General features: G+C 39.5%; 1 protein-coding gene across 1 annotated transcript in view; it reads right to left on the reverse strand.

Moving 5' to 3' along the window:
* LOC104331056 (ATP binding cassette subfamily C member 1 (ABCC1 blood group)) overlaps nt 1–22,935 on the reverse strand; it is a 55,305-nt gene that overhangs the window by 20,017 nt on the left and 12,353 nt on the right. Inside the window, exons 2-19 of the mRNA XM_075436960.1 lie at nt 22,322–22,498; nt 21,467–21,592; nt 20,014–20,151; nt 18,753–18,878; nt 15,258–15,319; nt 14,284–14,415; nt 13,020–13,247; nt 12,167–12,344; nt 11,301–11,462; nt 10,440–10,532; nt 8,951–9,154; nt 6,339–6,485; nt 5,874–5,961; nt 4,365–4,434; nt 3,300–3,426; nt 1,941–2,117; nt 1,165–1,332; nt 781–958 (exon numbers count right to left, since the gene is read on the reverse strand). Coding sequence (XP_075293075.1) covers nt 781–958; nt 1,165–1,332; nt 1,941–2,117; nt 3,300–3,426; nt 4,365–4,434; nt 5,874–5,961; nt 6,339–6,485; nt 8,951–9,154; nt 10,440–10,532; nt 11,301–11,462; nt 12,167–12,344; nt 13,020–13,247; nt 14,284–14,415; nt 15,258–15,319; nt 18,753–18,878; nt 20,014–20,151; nt 21,467–21,592; nt 22,322–22,498 — 2,581 coding nt within the window. The remainder of the gene's footprint in view (nt 1–780; nt 959–1,164; nt 1,333–1,940; nt 2,118–3,299; nt 3,427–4,364; nt 4,435–5,873; nt 5,962–6,338; nt 6,486–8,950; nt 9,155–10,439; nt 10,533–11,300; nt 11,463–12,166; nt 12,345–13,019; nt 13,248–14,283; nt 14,416–15,257; nt 15,320–18,752; nt 18,879–20,013; nt 20,152–21,466; nt 21,593–22,321; nt 22,499–22,935) is intronic.

Raw genomic sequence — 22,935 nt, forward strand, 5'->3', positions numbered from 1 at the left:
TTTCCCTTCAGGGAATGGGTGGCAACCAAGGGTTTTCCAATGGGAAGAGCAAGGGGAAAGTGGGCTCAGCCCCTTCCTTATTCTGGAGAGCCTGCTCTGCAGCACTCAGCAGCAGGCATTCGCTACCAAAGAGGCCTCAAGCACATGCCAACAACTTAACCCCAGTCAGCATAGTGCAAGTACTTTTCAGCATAAGCATATGGAGGAGTGTCTGGAAATCACCACAGGAAAGCTGCTGAAGAAAATGGGCTGGAGGCAAGAGATTTAGTTCCCTTATTAAAATCCAATACTGCAACTGTCTGCAGGTTAAGAAAAAAAAATAAATCTAAAGTATATTCCTATCTCAGTGCAACTCTACAGCTGTTTTGTAAAGCAAAAGCAGGAGTCAGGGACACCAGGTAGGAAAATGAGCTGCTGCTTCCTCCTCCCCATCCACAAAGAAATTATATGCATAAAGAAGACACTCCCTAATAAGCACAAGAAGGGTGTATAAACCCCAGGCAGCTTTTACTTGATCTCATAAGCATCCGAATTTTGCCCTAAGTGAGAGGAAATTTTACTACAGATCTGCTCCACATTTTCCTAAATTTTAAGAAAGAATGTGTCTTTCATCTCACAGCCTTCAATCCCCTCAAGAAATAAGCACCTCTATCTACAGGTATGTCCTAAGAAACAGTAATTTATTTTAACTTTCCTTCCACTAGTGATGTTTTTCCTTTAACATGACTCCCTTAACATGCCACACAAGCTTATCCCAAGAGAATTTATTTGTAAGTTTACCGCTGTTCTCGATGCTCTGTTCAGCATTAGCGTATGTACGAAGAAACCCAGCAAAAGCCCCATCCTGCTTCAGCAGCTCGTGATAGGAGCCCATCTCAGAGATTTCTCCGTCAGTCATTACCAGAATTGTATCCATCTGAGGCAGATAGTTGATTGCATGGGTTACCAAAACCCGTGTCTACAGCAAAAGAAAAAAAAAAACAACACACTTCATTATAAAAACCCAGTGTTTTATAAAAGTCCTCTGAAAATCTCAGCAGGATCCTTTTATTTTTCAGATGTTTGAAACAAAAGTCTGAATATGCAACTTGACAACCTTGGAATCACTTGAACTCAAAGAAAACCAAATCGTTCTCTAGAGGCAAGTATCTCACTACAACATACTTTACTTTTCAGGATTCCTTTTGGTCCAATAACTTTTTCAAAAATATGTTTCCCAACATGAGCGTCAACAGCTGATAAAGGATCATCAAATAAATAGACATCTGCATTACAGTAAATGGCCCGAGCAAGACTGACTCGCTGTTTCTGTCCTCCAGACAAATTCACACCCTGGGGAAACAAGAAAATATTATCCTTTATTTACAGCTGAAAAGAGACAACTTGCTACAGTTTGTGAAAGACACGTCATAGGTGTTTTATGCAAAACAGAAATTTCAACATCGTATGAAACGGATCTCCATCACGAGTAGTTTCATTACCACAACAGCATTACAAACACCTATGCAAGTTTCTAAATCCCACACCACACATACTTTTGCAACCAAGTGCCAGTTTTGGAGTGGTGATTGCTTTGTGGTTTGCTTTTTGCAGTTTGGGGGGGCCATGTGTTTGTTTTACACAAAACTGAAATGTTCAGAAGATTCTTCTCTTCCTGTTTCCATACATTTTTCTGCTCTATGCCCATGGCAACTTATAAATTACTAAAAACTGTCATTGCAAGATGCTTTTGCAATTTGTAATTGTGGACAATTTTCCTCCCCTTTGAGGCTTAAAGGTAAGGAGACCAAATTTGCCAATTTGTTCAAATTTGCCTCTTACTTCTAGGGGATTTCTGCTCTGAATGTTCTAAATTCAATGCAACTTTAAGATTAAGTAGAAGTCTTACGGCCTTAACTACAAGCAATAGCACTGTTACAGTAGAGCGGGTATTTAAATACCTTTTCTCCTATTTCTGTTTTGTCACCCATAGGAAGAATCTCTATATCAGGCAGCAGTGCACAAGCCTCAATCACACGCTTGTACCGGCTCTCATTCATCTCCCTTCCAAAGATAATGTTATCTTCCAGAGTTGCATTTTGGACCCAGGCTTGCTGAGGAACATAGGCTACTGAGCCCTGCAAGAAAAATAAAGTTCCTTATTCAGTACTGTCATCTAAAAGTCTGCACACAAAGTCAAAGCACAGCAGGGTTTTCTAAGGCGGGCAGTGCTAATCACCTCACAAATTGCCAATGATCATTTCAAAACTGCACAAAGTAGTTCTTGGGCTACCGCCTACCACCTCCTCCAAAATGTTACTGTTATAATCCCCTCTACAAGTGAATGTACCAAAGTGTGTTGGTGAAAAATGAAGGACTTCAAACAAAATACAATCCTCTAGCGTAAATTTGGAGGAAACATTTGTTTAGAGAATATGTTCGCACAATTACTGAATGTCAAAAGTCATTAGTTCTTTCATATAGTTATAAATTGTTCTGCATAAAACAATTTAATCTGGAACGTATGTGTGTAACAACTGTATCGCTTCCAAGAGATTTCTGCAGAGAGTAGTTTTTATGCAAAAGTCACTTCAAAGGAAGAGACTGAGCTACTGCAAAGTATTTTGCTTCGAAGATTAATTCTGCCTTCTCTTTCTGCACAAATAATCAGTGATTCGTATCTCACCTACTTTATTTTTCCAGAACAATTTCAAAGGTGACCAAACGTGCATTCTTTTCAATGCAATATATTTGTTTTGCTCTTTAAAAAAATTTGCTTTCCATACGTTACAGCAGCAGCAAAATCCCAAACAAGAACTTTTCACTTAGTTACTTACTTCCAGGTCATTTTTCCTTTGTGAGCTCTTGCAAATCTGATGTGTAAGAAATTATCAGCTACAACAACAGCTTTTCCCATGTTTGGGTATCTAAGTGTACCCTGTCTCCTTGCAATTATCTCATGTCTAAGAAGGTATGAACCAATACTGCTCTTCCTCAGTCTGTAGCATGTATAATAGGGTCTTCCCACCTCATACCTGGCTGCCAACAAGACTCACCAGAATACTTATTTTTGAGATCTCCATCATTCTGTCAATCTGGGTAAATCCAAAACCAACAGATTTAGAAGTTGCTGGGTCAAGGTTTAACAGGCAATTACACAGAGTGCAGGCTAAGGCATATACATGGCTTGCCACAAAATCAGGCCAAATAAACAGATTAATTTGAAAGGTTGTCTCTTCTCCTCTTTACATCACTTGGAAATCTAGAATCCCTCCGGCAATACCCACAAATAGCTGAACAATTCTTTAGACACATCACACCTTGACAACCACGTAGCCTTCCTTTTTGTCCATCTCCCCAAGTAATGCAGACAGCAATGAAGACTTTCCACAGCCGACCTGACCAACAACAGCTACCAAGGAGCCTTCAGGAACAGTGAAATTAATGCTGAAATAAAGCACACATCATTCAGCCTTGCTTGCTGGCACATCGCAGTAGTTAAACAGCCTATAGAACAGCCCATATAAAGCCAGATACAATGTGAACACCCACTGCAAATGCTGACACAGCACAGAAACTTTAACTGTTTGAAAATGCAGACTTCTCATTCAGAAAGCACCCACCTCTTCCAATACTTAGGATATAGCATCTTAATATGTAATTAGTCAAATATGGAAGAAAAAAGAAAAAAAAACCAGCGCCACTGTGACACTACCTGTCCAATACTTCTCTCAAATGTTCTGTGAATACAAATATAAATTCCAATGGATGCTTCTCAAACAGCACCCTTGTCCCAAACAACATGCAATTTAAGGCCCAAGAAAGAGAAGCCAAAATTAAGGAAGGGAACAGGGTGCAGGGAAGACATTGCTTGTAGCTGCATCACCCCAGTTACTTTGTTAGTCATACCATGTGCAAGGTTCTTCACTAGTTTCCTCCAGCACAGCAATCGAGGATCGCTACAGTTTAGCAAAAATAAGATTTTAAAAGGAAGACTCTGAAGACATTTGTGCAGACATGAGGGACTAGGGATAATTACGAAGGGCTAATCTGGCTGCATCCTCTAGATGGAGCTCATCCCATCTGCAGCATATAGCAAGAGCTTGAAATCTCTGAGGCTTTCTCTCTTCCCGTTATACCTCTTGCTACTCCTCTTTATGCATTCCATACATACAACACACTTTGTAAATTCCTCTAGTTCGTGAAGCCCTTGGTTTAAAAAAAAAAAACAACACATATCTAGAACAAATGTTATTTGTTCTCCTCTTTGCTATTTGTTCTCTTTAAGACAAGAAACTCTTCTGCATAGAGATTTTATAATTCTAATATAGATCATTTATGATGCAGTAAGATTACAGAGCGGAACAGAGGGTACTAATTCTTACCTGTTCAGTGAAGGAGGATCATTTTTGGACCAGCTAAATGTTGCATTCTTTACAACAATGTTTCCTTCAGCTGACAAACAGAAAACTCACATTTATAAAAGTGCCAATGCAAGCAGCTAAATTCTATGCTCTGAATCATGCCACAGAAGTCAATCTAAGCACACATAGGCAGAGGTATAGAGCTACTTTTCCAGCAGAATAACAACCCACTGCTTACCAAAAGCTTGTATTCTGCTTTTACTGAATCTATGAAGACAGCAGAGGTTCTGAGGTTATACTTATTCAGTAACCAGGAGGTACGTGAATATCAACTATACAAAGATCCGGACTTCTTCATCTGCATCCTCCTTTATCCAGCAACGCCACTGCGGCACTGTAAAGTCAGCTCAAGAAACTAGCAGACTCAATCTGACTTGTGCTTCAATTGAAGCATTAGCTAAACTGCCAATTCTATTTGTGAAGCCAAGTTACTAAAAGAACAATAGGGGAAAATTAATCAAACTACCAAATAAAATAACTTCAACCAAAAATATTTTTCAGTGAAAGGTACTGGCATCTGTAGATTTTTAAGTGACAAATCAAAATATACCACTCCTGATTCAATAAAGTATGCAGTAAATACTGAGCCTATGTAAATATTTACATTAGTATGCAAGCACACCACATTATGGACCAAAAAAAAGAAAAATTCCACACTAAAGATTTGTGAGCAATGTATTCATGATTATCAACTGAGAAAGGGAAGGAGACAGTGCCAAAAGGAAAACAGAGGCGGGGGGGGGGGGTAAGAAATACAGCAGATGACTGCTTACCAGAAAGCCAAGGGGCTAAAATGATACAGAGCTCAACTAATTGCATGAGAGGGAGTGATGGAAATTTCACCATCTTTGTAAAAAGGAAGAAAGAAAAATAATTTAGAAATTACTGACGTAGTTGAATTCAAGTTTTATTTTGGAAGAAAAAGGGCAGTAGTTTTTCAGTAAATGTGCATTCATGCTTTTCTGTCTCCTAAATGGGTCTATGTAAGTAGACCAGCAACACTGGATACAGTGAGAGTGACACTGGGAGTAACGCTCTTTGCACAAAACAGAAAGCAGAGGCATTTGCCAGACCTGGGACTTATCCTTTCTCCTTCAAGGGTACGAAGTGTTGCATGACCGTTCTCCAAAACGCTGGGCTGTGGCACAGCATTAATTATCATTCTGTTATCTGCCTACAAATTTCAAATGGCTACACTTAAGACAGTCTAACAAGTAATTTTTAAAGCAACCATCCATATCTGGATGCAACCATTTTGTAGTTCGGACACAGGAGCTGGAGGGAGGAAAGAAGTTACTTGAAAAGGTGGTAGAAACTTTACATAATTTTCATTTTACAAACTCCTTTCTCTGCTTTCTGGCTAAAATTTATCAGTGGAATCCACCAAAATGCAGTAAATTTGTTACAGAAAGCAAAAGAAATGCTGCGAAGCCTGGCATGCACTGATTTTCAACAGGAAAAGAAACTCACCGTCCGTGACGGGACCCCTGATTATGCTGTCTGGATCTAACTCTTCATGAGACAGGAACACCCTAAGGCGCTTCAGGGAGACACTGGCCTGCATGGGAAAGGGATGCAAAACTGCCTCATGCTCTGCTCATTATATTTAAGAGCTTGTTGCTTTGCACCACTTATACATTACATCATTATTATGCACTCCTAATCCCTCCTTCAATCCATTGCATAGCATCTCGGATAGGCATCAAACTTGCTTTTGCCAAACCCCAAGAAATATGGTTGATTTCAGGAACACCCATCCACCATATCTGGGATTGATAATTTTGCTTGCACAGCTTTTAACACACAGAAGATGCAAAGCTGCATTTCTGAGGTGGCTGAATTTCATCAGCAGACATTCCCTAAGCACAGGAATGTAATCCTTCCACCCAGTGGCTACTTCTGTGCAGAAACACCCATTAATGACGGAAGTCTTACTTCTACTATGCTGCTGATAACCATAGGAAGCATGTTTAATGGAAACCTGAGGATGTTGAATAATGCTAGGGAAACAAACGCCTTCTGAGCGTCCAAGATGTTGTTCTTGTCTATCGTGACGTACACAGCAAATGTGGACAAGGCAACCTGAAATAAAGTGTAACGGTCACAGTTAGGGCAACATTTTTTAAAGCCACTAACTCAGGAGTCATGCTCGGGTAACTTCCTTGTTCCTGATAATGCTTTTTGCAAAACAAACATTTGATTTAAATCTATTGTTGTAAAAAGAAGTTGACAGCTCCTCTTGGAAAGGTGTCAAGTGCCCACTTTCTTAACACAGCAAGGGTGAAACCACAAACGTCCCAGGCTATTTATGGTCACGCTTCAGGAGAAGGGGAGCAATGATAACTAGTCTTTCTTGTTGGTCTCCTGTTTTAAGGCACTCCCCCCGTGGTACCACATATTGGATCAGTAGCATAAACAGAAAAGTTAGAAACACCCCAATGCTAACCCATTTTATGTTTTGTAGAGACTACCACAAGCCTAGATTTCCAAGTACAGCCCACTTTATCATGGACAGACTGATTTTCCGAGAAACTTGAAACGTTACTGCATTACAAAGATGAAGCCTTATCGTAACTAAACAGTTCACAACAGAAAAGCTTAAGATCCATGTTGAACAAGAAAATGACATGGAACCGTTGTTATCATCAATCATAAGGTATAAAAATAATGCAAAAAATCCATATACTTACTTCCATTTTTTAAAAAGGTATTCATTAAATTACAGAAAAATTAAAGTAAACTGAGTAAAACCAAATGTTCACTTTCAGATATATTGCCTTCACAGTGTCTTCTTCCATGGTAACAACACTTATACTTCAGTATATCGCAACATCCAGCAACTCTTTCCCAGAGACTGCCATTTCAAAAAAGAAATCAAGGTAGGCTAGCCTTTGGCATTCCCCCTCGCACAAGACTTGAAACAATTAGCTCAAATGCCCAAGGAACAGCCTCATCTAAGCACAGCAGCCACTGAAGACATTAGTATTTCTGTTAAAAATCTGACTGCTGTGAAGACATATATTGTTCTTTGTAGGGTGGCTGACTCAGCTGCATCTGGTACAGTAGCTTGGTTGTACAATCCTTAGTTTGGACAACCATATCCCAGGAAAAAGCCCTCCCACAGAGACCAAAAACAAGACAGGGTCCAAAGAATAACCTCACAAGCAGTGTGTCTGCACTCTGTGTTACCAGCCATTAGCCTGAACTACACCCTTAGCAGTACACACAGCAGTAGGGGAGGTACTGCAAAATGAATAGTTTCCCGACACCATTATTAAACAATGTTTTAAAGAGCCCTGGCCACGGAAACAGGAGGAGGAGTGGGAGAAACAGAGTTTTGCATGTCAAAGGTGCTTTCACGTAGGCACTTGCAATAATTCTTTAATCAGAAGCTCAGAAGAGACACAACAAAAATCCAAGAAACAGGATGCTAAACAGTAGCCTTGCGCTTCGGGTTGTACCGATTCTGCCCCAGTGGCAAATCCCCCGAGGTGTAGGACCACTGCTACACATTCACAATGTGCGCTGAAACAGAGCTACTCATCAAGCAAATATTTTCTCAGACTCCACAGAACGGCACTAAGGAGTCCACCTGCAGAGTTTTATTTAGAAACTTCATTTAATAATGTATTTCTATTAAAACCATCTTCAACTTCTTTTAGAAAAGCATTGACTTAAGAATCTAGCTCATGTTTCCTACCCAGGGCAATGCTTCTTCTGCCTTTCATCATACCCAAAACATAATGTAAACACTAAAAATGTTTGCAGGGAAGGAATCTGAGACTGGAAAGCAAACTTAAACACCTTCAGCTGGAATGGCACATATTTTATCCTAATGCAGTCATGGCTTTTATTTGCCTCTGCACCCATGAGCGATGGCCACTTGTTCTAATAGGGTCTGAAGCAATTCTGATGTGACCTCACCCTTCTCTCCCTTTTATTAGTTTAAATGTAAGGTAACCACAAACACAGTGGGGATGTTTCACATATCAAGAATAGTTGTATTTTTTTCAAATAAGAATTTAAACCAATCCCAGGGTATGCAATCCCTTTACCTCTCCATATTGTTCTTAAACAGGTGCTGGAAGAACCCCAGCATAAGGTACGCCTGGTGCATGATGTCCCATTCGATCAAGGACTCTTATCTAAGGACCTGCTGAAATGAGGGAAGTTTTACTCTGACAGTCACAGCTACCACCTGGAGAGTACTGTGCACATTAGTAACCTCTTCTGACAGTACATCTAACCTTAGGTTCCTCAAGTACAACACCAAAAATACAGGGAGATGCAGAAGAAGTTTTTATTTTTAAATAATTTGGCCATTAACTTTCAAAATACATCCAACTTTGATGTTACTAAGTTTCCAAGAACACAGCAGTGCCTCTTTACAGAGAAGGGGAGACATAAGCATTCAATTTCCCACCGCTGCAGAGGGCATTCTGACTCTTCCACTCATTAAAAAACAAAACCTAAACAAGATCTCAAGCATTGCCTCGGAAAGCATGATCCCAACCAGGAGAGCAGACTTCTAGATTTGCTTCACTTACCAAAAAAGGAGCACAAACCCAAGTGAAGGTTGCCATTGCAGCAAGGTAAGCGGATTTTTTTAGGACTTTGAGTTCTTTCTGTCTGATCTCTAATACCTTCTCTCTGAATGCTAATTCCCAAGCATAAAGTTTCAGAACTTTAATTCCATTGAGAATTTCATTCATCAGCTTAATTCTGTTGTCTTTGCTCTTCATTTGAGCCACCTAAAAACAACATTGCAAAAAAAATAATTAGCAGAGGACAATAGTTGGCAGACCCACAAAGTTTTGAGCTTAGTATTTAGCAATGGCAAAATTTACCTCATTATCATCAAAAGCTTACTAGCTTCCCAAGCAGGAAATCTGAGGTGCTAGCTCAACAAACAAACATGCAGAATTACAAGATGTTTTAAACCAATTAAAATAATGCTTCCTGCAACCAAAAATCCAAACCAAGATCAAAACAATTGTGGCACTGGTTTAAGTGGGACTAACCCTGCATCAGGGAGCCCTGGGACAAAGGTTCCTCCCAGGTACAATATGCAGTTGAAAAATCAGCCACTATAATCAAGCTTCAGTGATGAGCAGTTTGCATCTAACCTTAGACCAAACCTGGTTTTGCTTTATTTTCAGCACTACCAATGGCTTTCTGATGGTGCACTAAGGCAAAAAGCTTTCCATTCAGCTGTAAGAAGTCCGTCCTTCAGAATTTTCCATCTTCATAGAGTGTTTCAACGAGGATGGTGCAAAGCTGAAATGATGTTCTGACTCAGCACTAGGTAGAGTCAGTAGACTGCACTGGTACAGCGATCTGACAGCTGTTACCAGTGGCAGGCTAGATATCCCTACTTCTCCCATGTAGGAACCAAATGCTGTGGTATATTTTGATGAACATCTAGATCTAAAAGGTTTAATTTAAATAAATCAAACTCCTCTGACACTTGGTAAATGAGTTTGAGTCCACATTTATTTATGCTCGCTCTCTGTAACAAACTGATCCCCGTTAAACTAAATCGACTAGGGATGGCGAACTGCCAGCAACTAAGACTTCTCCCTCCTCAACCCTCCGCGGGGGGGAACACAAAAAAAGCACCACCAAGAACAAATCACACTCATACACCCCTTAACACTGCAACCACCATCCTCGAAGTGTATTTCACTCATTCAGGCAGACAGTAGTTTAAATTTGTGCTTTAGTTCTTAGGTGGCAAGTTAAAAACTAAATTAATTCCCATTCAATCACCAGGCATTTAATGAATCTGACTAACCTGCTACCTTGGTCCTAACTACTGCAAAATTTTTAAACCATTATGTACAGATACATGGTAAGGCTGAAAAATAAGTGAGTTTGTTTATTCTGCATACACACCACCCCGACCTTTCTTTCCCTTCCCTTTTTTTTAAGGGATAAATGAAGGGGAAAAAATTTACAAAGGCAAACCTCAGGAGTAAGTCAAAGAACAGAACATGTTTCTTAAAACGACTCTGTCACATGTATAAAGGTTCTAACCTGATAGGTTTTTGTCTTCATTGCCATCACAGCATTTATTGGAACCAGAAGGATCATGACAGCCACACCTGCCAGCACTGAAGGACCTAAATTCTGAAAAGTACTTAATTGTAAACATGTATTCAAACTCATTTTTAAAAAACTTGGGTCAAACCACCACATATGCTACAGAAAAGCATTCTGCAACAGCTTTTCAACCTCTTCTTCCCTTTTCAAGAACAGCTTGGGGGAAGAAGAGGAGGATCAAGAGGGGTCTTGCGTTGATGTTTATGTGATTTGATTTTTGAAACAAACATACATATACAGCCCCCATATAGAGAGGTATATAAAGATATAGATCAATCTCTATATATGTGTATCTGTCTATACACACACACAGATATCGTTTAATGTTTTCCAGTTTTTGATGGTTTGTGTGTTCTTCTGAAGTAGACACCCATGCAGGGAGTGACCGACTTCTTGGGGAATTTCATTGCCTTTTTGATTTACAGTGAGGTCGGGAAGAGTCAGCCGGGTGACTATCTGGACTAGAATTAGCAAACATCTCACTTGGTGCCTCTCAGAGCGCAGAACCAAGACCACTTTCCGTTAAATCAAGTGACAAGTGAGATACTACAGGTGCTGCAGCCCCCCAAAAGATAGTAGGTCCCATGTGCACCCTTCCAACATGCACTCCGATATGCAAATTCAGGATATCCTGCCTTACTCTTCTTGGCAGCTCTGAATGGCTTCTAAACAAATAGCATTTTCTCCACACTACTGTAAACCTTCCAGTGGTCTGAACAACAGCTGTCTGTGGTCATGACCACAGGAAGCAGCACATTGCCAAAGTCAAAATAGGAAACAACACACAATACTCACCTGCCACAATAAGTACAGTGCTAATATCACCTGGAGAGGTGCAGACCAAATCATGTTTATATAGGTAGCCAAGTCCATAAATCTCTGAGCATCCACAGACATTAGATTCACAATCTCACCCACAGTAGAAGTTTTTCTAGCAGAATTTGTGATAACAAGTGCCTAGGTGCAGATTAAAAATAAGCAATTAAGGCAACATGAAGACTTACTCTTTTGCATTTTCTCCACAGAATTCAACTGCTTTACAGAGCTTCATCTTTAAAATTACAAGTAATCCTTTTCCTACCCCATATTCTGTTTACCCTGCACATGTTACAAAATGCAAGTTGTATAGTTTGAAGCAAGCACCTGGGTTTAAACTAACAGAGAATTAAAGACAATAAGCAGTCTTTGGGGTCAGGGTTGGTTGGTGGTTTTATTGCTTGGAGGGTTACTGTTTGCTTGTTTTGTTTTTTAGTCCAAGAAGCAGAACCTTCACTTCACTTTTCTCACATAGAGCAATCACTCCACAGCGTTCTAAAGCTTATTCCAAAATCAGGTGGCACTGCTGCCAAGTCTCACATGAAGCTGTAAATGCAGACGTATCTTAATTTCTACACAAGCTGAAGCAGTTTCACACCCCTAGTCTAAATGAGATAAGGTTTCTTGTTCGGCAGGAGGAAGAAAGTGCCTGGACTTTAACTAGTAAATTAGAAAATTGCTCTGTCTTACAGGCTCTTATTTATAAATTAGATGCTCTCTTATTTCTATTAAGAGTTCGCAACCAGCCTACCAGAGTCTCCTAACTACTTTTAATTATTCAGACTTAAGTAATGCATTTGCACAGCGACCGAGAGGTACTGTTCTATATCTAAAGAAACACCTACCTTTCGATAAATTACACCAACAATAGCTGTTTTGAGCCTCATTCCAGTTACAAAGCAAATATGAAAGTACTGGTGAAGAATCAGTGTCTGAAGACAGGCACAAATAAACAGCAGTCCTGTATAAAAGTAGCCTTGCCAGTTTGGGGCAGCTTTGTTATTTACAAAGTTGATTAGCAATCTGTGGAGAGAGGAATTAGTTCTCTTGATATACGCAAATCAAAATGAAGTGTCAGGGTTACAACCTTAGATTATTCCAAACATTATATGGGTCATGAAAACACACAAAGTACCAAACTTCGACAAATTCGTTCAGCAAACTTCTTAGAAACTTGAGATCATTTTATACCAGCACACATCACTCCCTCATCCTAATAATGTAATACTTTCAAACACCAAGTATCACATACCTTACACATACAGCATTCTCTTGGAGCTACACTAAAGTCTTGTGCTCTCTCCAACTAAAACACAAAAGCTTACAGTTGTTTTACTTCTCACGTTAAAGCAATACAACTGCTTCTGCCCTCTTAGCTCTCTGTTGCTTCACATACTGAGACTTGTAGCCTCACAATTATTACAGGTTAGAATTAAACAAACTCCCGCTACCGTTGATTATGTTCCCGCCTGGCCTTCCTAGTGTTGGAAAGGAACGCAAAAAGTCAAACATTTAATGCATGATGTTCTAATTTGGGACGAATGGATCAAAATCATCTGTGTGCGTGGTCTCAACTTGCATGATAACTCTTCCCCACTGAACCAGGTGAAGGCAAAGCAACTTGGTGAGTGAAATATCAGTGTGTTTTAAATTCTATCTGCATACTTTTAATGCAATAATAAAGTATCTAGGTCTTACTTCAGAATTTCTGGGCCTGCAAACATCAAGAGATCATGTGCAGCTTTAAACAGGAAGCTCATGAGAAAATATGGTCCAAAAGTTTTATATAACACCTTGAATAAAGATGCTTCAGAGCTCTTCTGAGATGGTTTTACAATCAAAGCTTCAGCCTCTTCTGTCACATCACCATTTGAGTCGCTTGATTTTTGCTGCTTTTGGGGCGAGTATAACATGTTTAATGGTTGCCTGAAATAAGAATAGATCTATAATGTAGCCTTTATTCAAGCATAAAACCAACTGGAAAAATGCAAGTATACAAATCAGATGTTTATAAGCTGTTTATTGCCCTTGTTAATAGTTTAACTGGGTTTTACTGTCAATGAAACATCTCTTTAATCATACAACCATAGCTAAATGAACTGGCCATTGAGAAATGGTGGTCTTTGTAGGGATAGGTAACATTCGTCCACAACAGGTCTGTCCTGGGGAATGAGGAATAGGGCTGTAACATGCGTTAAATTTACAGAGCAAAGGACGTTATTATTATAGAACCAAGTATGCTGAACTTCCATAAAAATCAATGCCTCACTGTACCACCAGAGTTAAAAGATTGCAGTCAGATTTATGCCAAGTCACCCCCCAATGGACTGAACACATTCATTTCATACATCTGGCTTACGCCAAACTACATACTTCCAAGCTTCTGAGGACAAGCTGTATGCAAAAATACACTGTGTACGCAAGCAAGCAATTTTCCTTCAATGAAAAGGTGCTTCTATTTGCTGCAATGAAGGATGATGAAAGTAGGATGGAAACTGCAGGCATGCAGTCTTTCTAATTTTAGTCAACTGGCTTAGATGCCCAGGCTCCCTATATAGTCAAAGGAAAGAAATAAGCTTCTCACTTTTACACCCTCAACTGCCCTCCTGAGGCTTCACTAACCATAGAGGGAGCCCAAGCTCCTAAATTATGTGACTGGAGTTTGACCATATGACAAGATTCCCTCCCCAGGCAAAACCCACACATCAAAAGTAACAATGATCAGCTTTGGATCATGAAAGAGTATGGGAAACTTGATGAAGCTCTTCATAAAACAGACACCCAACACCCTACTTGGTTCCTGTTGTGTATGCACTTAAGGACAAATACAGAGCTGCCTCTTCGGCCTTACAACAGCACACTTGGTAACAGATGACAAACACCTCCAAGCAGAGGCTGAGAAACTTGAGCTTTTGAACCTCCGCATCTTGGAAGAACTGCCAGCCAGAATAACTGAACTTACCTCTTGGTCTTTGCCCACTCTTTTGCCCAATTTCTAGCCAAATCCGGCACTATCTCCTCCGATTTGTCCTCTTTATTTAATGACCACAAATCCTTGGCTTCCAAAGGTCTCTGATAACCCCGAACCATCAACCTGTATTAGAATCAGCACTACGTTTAAGAACACTAGAGATACGTGTGTGTATATATACATATACATATGACAGTGGTCCTTGCATCCAGCCCCAAAACAGAGCCAGCTCTTCACAAAAATGCATGCAGGAGTTAGTACCTGTAGCAACACAGGTCCAGGTGCTAAAAACACACACCATCCTGTCTTTATTGTGAGAATTAGACACCTGTATCCACCACTGAATTCAAATTTCAGGGAAAACAAAAGAAAGGATGAAGTGATCTCATTTGAAAATCAGCCAGGCAATTAATATTCCCACGCCTACCAAGTTTCAAAATCATTAGCCTTTAATTTTACAATGCAATTCCTTTCATCTAGCTTTCTGTGGGAACTGTGGCCAAGTACCAACCACAACTACACACTAACACCATTTTACATATTTCTGTGTTTCAACTCACAAGAGCACGTGTTGTGATCAAATCATACAGCATAACTAAAGCGAAGTTAAAATAAAGAAGGACCTATTGGACAAAAAGAGCTAATAGTTTTGAATGCCTGAGTTTCTAAATACAGCAGATAATCTCTACCTTCTCATATTTCCCAAAGTAAATTTTTTTTGTTACATTCTTTCAGCAAACATGCTAAATATATACCGGCAAAATTTAAGATTACAAAGACCCTACACAGGAAGTAAAAAAGATTAATCAAATTTGAAAAAAAAAAAATCAGTTTAATCTCTCTACAAAACCAACCAAAACAATCAAAATTAGCATTGCATGATCATTGCTAATTTAACTCTGAAACTAGGATCGTAAGATGCTATGTAACTTTAACTGGTGCTTTATGCATCATCTTGATCTTACCCAGTGATCCACCAGAATGTGATTCTGGAGAGGAAAGAAGCACTGAACTCTGGACATGGATTCTAAAGGAGAGAAAAATCAATCAATCCACATACAAAGTGACTGATACAGGGCCAACAGAAACAAACCAAGCAGAAAAGATGCTTTTGATTTCCTTTTGTTTACAGTCTTTCTTTCACATTACTAAACTTGTAATTTATGCAGTTGAAAGCTTGTTCAGAAAACACAAATACAGCTTCAGGGCTGTCAGCAGACTAGACCACTGGGACACAGGAACAGCAGTGCAACAAATAGTTGAGGGAACTTCGTAAGACAATGCAGGCCAGAATCTCATAAGATGTCATGACCAATGCCTACCTATTTCAACACAAGGCATGTTACCATATAAGAGTATAAATATGTTAATTGGCTTAGAGTCAGTCATAAACTAATTCACTTCTACTGTTCTAGCAGTTAAGTGCTGTCACCCTATCAAAACAAATGCACAAATGAAAAAAAAAAAAAAAATTGTAAACTCCATAAAAGCATCCCAAAACAGCCCCTAAAAACCCTGCATCTGACAAGCATGGGAAACTTCAGTATCCATAAAGGTACGCAGCTAGTTCATGTTCTACAACCAGTGCAATGGCTGTCGGTTGTAACTACTCTAACTCTTGAGGTTAACATCCTCTCCTAATCTGGATGGATTAAAACAGCAGAAAGGAAGGCTGGAAGAATTTCAGAGGCACTAAAGGTGATTGACTTGCAAAATTCCAGTGCAGATTTCTCCCTTTCCTCTTTCACTGCTCTGAACAGCATCTAAAGAATGCTATAAGCAGCCACTCCTCTGGCATACAAACCACTAGCTTTTTATCATCAACTATAATGGGAGCAACTCAGGTATTTCCATCTACAAGAGTAACCAAACATCATTAGAGTACTGCAATTAAAACAGCCAGAGCCAAGTGTTTCCAAGATTTGCATTTTTCAACTCATGTTTGTGTAACCTGGCTTCTCCACTAAGCTATGCTGAAGTGTGCTGTGATCAAGCTACATGAAACGGACTCCAGCATGTCCTCTTCTTCACACAAAATTTTTGTGCAATTTTGTAGGGAACAATAAGAATACGTGAGAGACAGATGCTTTTTTTTTTTTAAAAGGGAATAAGCATTCCACATTTCCAAAGTATTTCAACACTTCCAACAAAATGATTGCAAGCAAATCCAACACCACTGCTTAATGATGTTTTAGTTTCGGCTGCCGTCGCCAACACAAGCGCCACGCAGCCGCCCCTCCCCCAGCCGGCGTGCGGAGGAGAATGGGAAGAAAACAGGCAGAAACTGGTGGGTCGGGATAAGGGCAGTTTAACAGAACAGCAAACAGAGGAAACAGGAACAACAACGATACAGATCAGGAGAAAAACACGACATGAACCGCACAATCCGGAGAGCCACCCTCCACAACCGGCGCCACGCGCTCCCGAGCCGCAAGTGAGTTCCCGCCAAGCCGCCCCCCTCCCCCACCGGAACCCCGCATGACCGCACATGGTATGGAATACCCGGCTCTGGTTGGCCAGGTTGGGGTTGTGTCAGCCCACCTGGCTGTGCCCCTTCCTGGAGTGCGGTGAAAATTAACCCTGTCCTGGCCGAACCCAGGACAAACGAATAAACAAGTTTTTAAACTCAGAGAAGTTAAAAAAAAACAGGGGGGCGGTGGGGGGGTGGGCACTTACAGCCTTCAGCCATGCCAACATTCCTGACAGATATCTACTTCAGCAAATACAGGGAATACTTTCAACTTCAACACAATTTCAAAATATTCTGAACTTTACACAGAATTATGCATTACTTTTTTCCTTTATACTTTTTAAAATCTACTTGCAGGTGGAAAGTCTAATTTCAAGGGTGCACTAGATCTTGTACTACCCAAAATGGGACTACATTTGCATAAAGCAAAAGTTGAAAACATTAAAACATATTAGATTACGGTTAAAACAATACTATTTTTGATAAAATTAAATAGCTATCGCACAAAGCACTATTAATCCTACTGACATTCATGCCAGATAGAATGAAGACAAGTTGTGACAAGTCTGGACTTAACTAAACAAAGTGAAAACAAGAGACAAAACACATTGACTTCTACTTACAACAGCATTTACACCTTGCAAATTTCACTGTTTTTATTCACTGCAGTAAGATTTTACTCAAGACTTACAATCATTCTGGTTTCTAAATGCTTGGCAGAAGGGAATAAACCAGAATTTAAAATAAACATGACTCATTTTGTTCCCCATCATAACATTCAGCAAACACACCACTCATGAAAAGAAGAAGGTTAAAATTTGAAGTCTGCCCTATTTCCCAGGGACACTCCTAGAAACACTTTGAACACAAAACTAACCACTGTGGTCTTGTAATTATTGTAACCATGACCAAAGCAGAAAAGGTTTCCATAAATCCACAGTATCCTGTCAAATACATTTTATCCTTGAATGAGATGAAAAGAACCCAAAGATGAAGAGTATCCAAAGACTCAACAGCATACTCTTCCCTCCAGGCATACATACGTAGTCTGCCAGTGGTAATGCAGAGCACCACGGGCACGCTGCATACTGACTGAGAGGGTAACCACGGAATTCAGTACGTGCAACTGGGTATGGACCGTTTCCACAGTTACAAAGGCAATCTCCCCCACTCACACATTTCACATCTTCCTTTGAGAGTCAGTGCCACCTAATATCCATCAAACCAGGATTACACCTTATAAAAAAAATATAGAACCAAGGTTTCGAAACTTGGCACATCCAAACTCCAAGCAGTGACAGGTGTCACCGCACTGTGACTCAGAAGGTCTAGCGGGGGGCTCAGCAAGCAGTGTAACAAGCCAGCATCCCTTGGGTCACTTCAGATCCATGGCCTATAGCTAGCACATTTAATTAAGAACACTGGCAAAAAAGATCGTGTCTAGACAAAACCAAACTTCTACATTCAGACCACCCTCTAACATCAACTGTTCCTGCAACTGAGCTGGTTAAATTCTTGCTTGTCACAAGAGGTGAATGTGGAAATCAAATTCATCTATCCAGGTTCACAAGTTTTCCAGGTGTACACTCTTTCTCACCTTCAACAGGAGGGGGAACACACATGCTTACGAGTTACTGCCTACTGAATGGTATCAGATGACTAGGAGGACATCACTTCAAATGAGTATTTCCCACTGGCTGCCAGAAGGCACTACTAAATATAAGTACATTTGACTTAACCTTCAGGAATGCTATTCAGGAATGACTGAAACAGTATTCTTGCTCTTTCTCTTCAATACAGGCCACCTTATTTTGCACATTATGGGCTTCATCTTCTGCATCATCAACTAAAGAGCAGAAAGAACACTCTACTGCAAGAGAGGTCAACAAAATTTGAATTATTTGGCATCTGGGAGACTATGGCCCTATAACTCATTGTACAGAATATTGCACGTATGGTACTCAGCACTCAGTATAGATTCAACACTTACAGGGTCATTTACTGTTTCAGAAAACAAAGGTGGTCGTTCCGGGAAACAACACAGGATGAGCTGTACAAATAACAGGATGAAATAGATGCAGAAGGTGACATAACGAAATGCATCCACTTCAGCACCCTACAAAGGAAGATAATATTCCAGTTAGGAGGCTTGAGGAATTTCTTTAAAACAACTTGTTACTTTTAAAAATAAAACAGCTCCTTACCATAAATTCTGCAACTACATAAATGTTATGCTACCCACCCCCATGCAAATAAACGTCACTGTCTATTTTGGTAAAGGGAACGTAAAGAGAGAGGGAAGGAGATGAAAGATACCATTTATTTTTACTCAATCACTGCCACAAACACACGAGCATGAACTTCTGCACAGAAGTTCTCTTTAAGACACAGTTTGTACCAACACAGCATACCCTAATTTGAATTCAAGCTATTCTTTACAGGAGCAAGGCATTTATGCATTGGATAAGGAGTTTTCAGAGCAAATCTGTTAACTAGTATGCACACAGAGAATAAGAATCAGAGGAGCAGACTTTACGTTACAGTTTGTGCATTGTGCTCAAATTCCAGAGGTTCTTCCACTTTTTAGACTGGGACTGATACGTAAAGCTTAATCCACAGAAATCAAAGCACAGCGATGGATGGACACACACCTCCACCCACCCACCCACCAATAAAATCCCACTCCCAACAGCTAAAGACAAAAGTTGGATGAAAGTTCTCAAAATTCACAACATGGCTTAAAGGTTTCAAGAAATAAAAGTGATAGGCCATTTTCAGGCAGCTCCACAAATAATCTGATATTTGAGGTGGCCTTACTTAAAGTAGACTGACACAAAAATATTTCACTTGTACACTTTCATTTTGTCTCAGCAGATGAGACCACATTACCATCAAACCAAGCGTTTCAGGAAACCCACTGCATAATGAACAGGAAGATGACGTAAACTCCCAGAACAGTTTCATATCAAAGATTATATACTTTTATTGTACTCAAGCAGATACATTCCCTTTCTGGAACAGCTAGCAGAATTTTCTCGGCAACTGTTGCTAGAGTTAAGATCACTATGGATTTCACTAGTATTTCAAAACAAGAGACGTTAAGTCTTGCTTGTTTTGCCTTTATAACCCAAGGAATGAAGTTACACTGAATGGATCATTAACGAACTTGACTGGCATAATTAGCAAGCAACTACTCTATTACTGCAGCCTTTGGAATTATTTTCAACTGAATGAGTCTAGCAATGGCTTACCGTATCTAAGGCATGCATTATTTTGGATCTAAAAATGACTGTGGCACATGACAATGAGATGAGCCAGAAAATCGTCATTACACCTGAAGACTGGACTCCTTTTATTCTTTCATATTGTATCAAAAATGTGGCGAGCAACTGTGGACAAATAAGATAAAAATATATTCACAAACTTTAAGTTTTACAACATGTTATACACATATACAAGGCACTGTGTTAAAGTGTATTTATTTAACATTTCAAATCCAGTATCTCCTAGACACTTGGAGATCTTAAGAGTAATTCAAAAATATGTTTAAATAGGAAATTCTCTGGAGCAGTAAAATAAGAAATGTACAAAAAAGGGAAAACGAATACATATTACATAGAAGTAAACAGCCACATACCCAAAAGCACTGTCAAAAGCTGCCAGTCTTTATTTCTTTACTTTTCTGGTTCTAGATCACAAATCAACATGCGATTATAGTGACACCATATCCTTTCCAAGTATTTTCTGACTAATTCTTTTTAAAATAAAGATTTCTTTCCATACAAGCCACAATGCCAAACAACATTGACCAAATATTACTCTACTTCTGCATTTTCAGAGTCCTTTAGGAAGCTGGTACAATTTAGTAGTCTCACTTGCATTTTCAATCAGCCTGACAAAAGCTTGACAATTGCATTATTAAATGACTACTAATTATTTAACAACTCTCACATCTGTCAATATCCTTCAGCACTGTTGGGATTTTTTGATTTGTTTTTTGTTGTTGCTATTGCTGCTAGGCTTGCTGTGTCCCTTCCCATCCCCCCCTTGTGTATCACATTCAATCACTACCATTCCAAGTCTGACAAATGCAAAGCAACTGACAACAAATGAATAGCAAGACATTTTCTTTGAAATGCAGGCTGTACAGATACTGATGTGAAAGTAGACAGTACTTGCTCATCTAGGTAGCAAGAGTTTGCTGGGGACATCTATGCGTGCCTCGTGGCATTTAAGATTTCCCACTGTGCCATCAAATGTAACAAAGAAAACATGCACTGAATAATGTCGCATGCAAGAGAGTTTGTAAGAAGATACTTAACAATGCAAGGCCTTCGACAGTCTTTCATCAAGTTCACTGTGATTTGTACCGTCTAGGTTTCATCAGCCCTCTCGACTTGGTTACTCCACCCCATGCTTGAGTCAAGCTAGTACACAAATGGTAGCTCGAGCCCACTAAAATAAGGCAAGACAACCAGCGCTGGCTTGCATGCTGACATGCAACACGTAGTACAACTAGGCTGGGATTTTTTTCCCAATTTATTTATTACATGAAAGCAGACATTTCACAGTCAGTATTTCACAGTTCAGCTGCGATTAAGTCTATATGTAAAGACCGATGCTTAAAGAATTACAACACTGTGATAAGATGCATCTTACCACTTAAGGCTTTGCACGTGCAAAGGCCGTAACAGAAGAACTTACCATTGTTACACCCAATACTGTAGGCCTAACGAGAAAAAATGGAGCTCGAAAAATATTTAGACTTCTTTCCCAGAAAGAGTAGAAAAGGTCTGTCCAGCAGACTATCCACAGTATTAAGCCCAAAGCCTGCAATACAAAAGTGAATTACATACACCAGTTCGCACAGAGTAGGCAGCACAATACATACATGAACACTAGATGTTGTGTTAGTAGAAGAGCAATCATAACCAGATTTGGGCATTTCTACAACATACACAACAAGAGTAATTTGGCTTTACCTATTGGATCCCCACTAGAAGAAAGATGTTTACTAATTTTTAGTACCATATAATTTCAGTGTATTATGAAGCAGAAAGCTGGTGAATCTCACTCCTGAATAACAGATTGCAAACATAAACTCTCTAATACACCGTGCTATTATAGTCCTTCTTAAAACATTTCACTTATTCTACAGGGAAAAAGAAAAAGTAAGCGAACATTAAGTACCTATTTCACAATAGAAGGGGAATAGAACACCTGCAGCAGCTCCAGCTGACAGGACAACAAATTTTTTTTATTATTTAAATAAAGGCCTTGAGATTGAGCTGCCTTCAAATAGTCTTCTCCAACTGGTCTTACAAAAGAATCAGCATGCTTTTTTGCTATATCAGAGTAAATTTCAGAAAGGCTACTGACAAAAGCGCAATGGAAACACAAAGCTTGGAAACCAAACACAAGTAGAGCAAGTACGTTACAGCTGAAGTATGCACGCAGACCAAGATTGATGCTCAACAAAAACTGTGCTAAAACATAGCTGAGAATAGATTCAAACTTCCAGACAAGCTTAGTAAGTTCTGATTTTAAAAAGTCACTTACTGTTTTCGCTTTGTTGAGGTTTGACATTTGTATGTATCCCCTGTCATGACAACGAAGGTACAGGAAGTACACTGGGAAGCAGACCCACAGGTAAATGCAAGGAATCCAGACCAGGACTGTGTTCTGAAAGCACTGGGTGAAGTCTGGATTTTCTGTGTGCCATGTCAGATTCCAATCCTAGGAGAGAAAACAGATCAAGTTAAAGAAAAAGCAAACTCAAAACTTCAGTATTTAAAAAAAATAAATAACCACTATCTGCCTTAATCTGCATCTCTTACTGCGTATGTATTTATACTTGTATTAAACTGGCTCCACTCTGTGATGTATCTAACTTTATTGCACTTTTTGTAGCTCAGAAGTTTTAAACCTTCACAACATTAGTGTCACTTCTGTTGGTTATACACATCTATCATAACACTTCACTCACACAAATATAATAGTGGGATCTTTAAGCGTACTTAACAGGATCTTTAACAGTATTAATCAAGGATTTTGACATTGTCATTGCAGAAAAATAACGTGACAATGCTAGCTATCTCCCATTATAACCACTGTGCATGTATGTATAAATACTTACATACACACTGCATTCCCAAATTTCAGTGTGGAAACAT

Source organism: Opisthocomus hoazin, chromosome 15, assembly GCF_030867145.1.
Source record: "Opisthocomus hoazin isolate bOpiHoa1 chromosome 15, bOpiHoa1.hap1, whole genome shotgun sequence".
NCBI lineage: Eukaryota > Metazoa > Chordata > Aves > Opisthocomiformes > Opisthocomidae > Opisthocomus > Opisthocomus hoazin.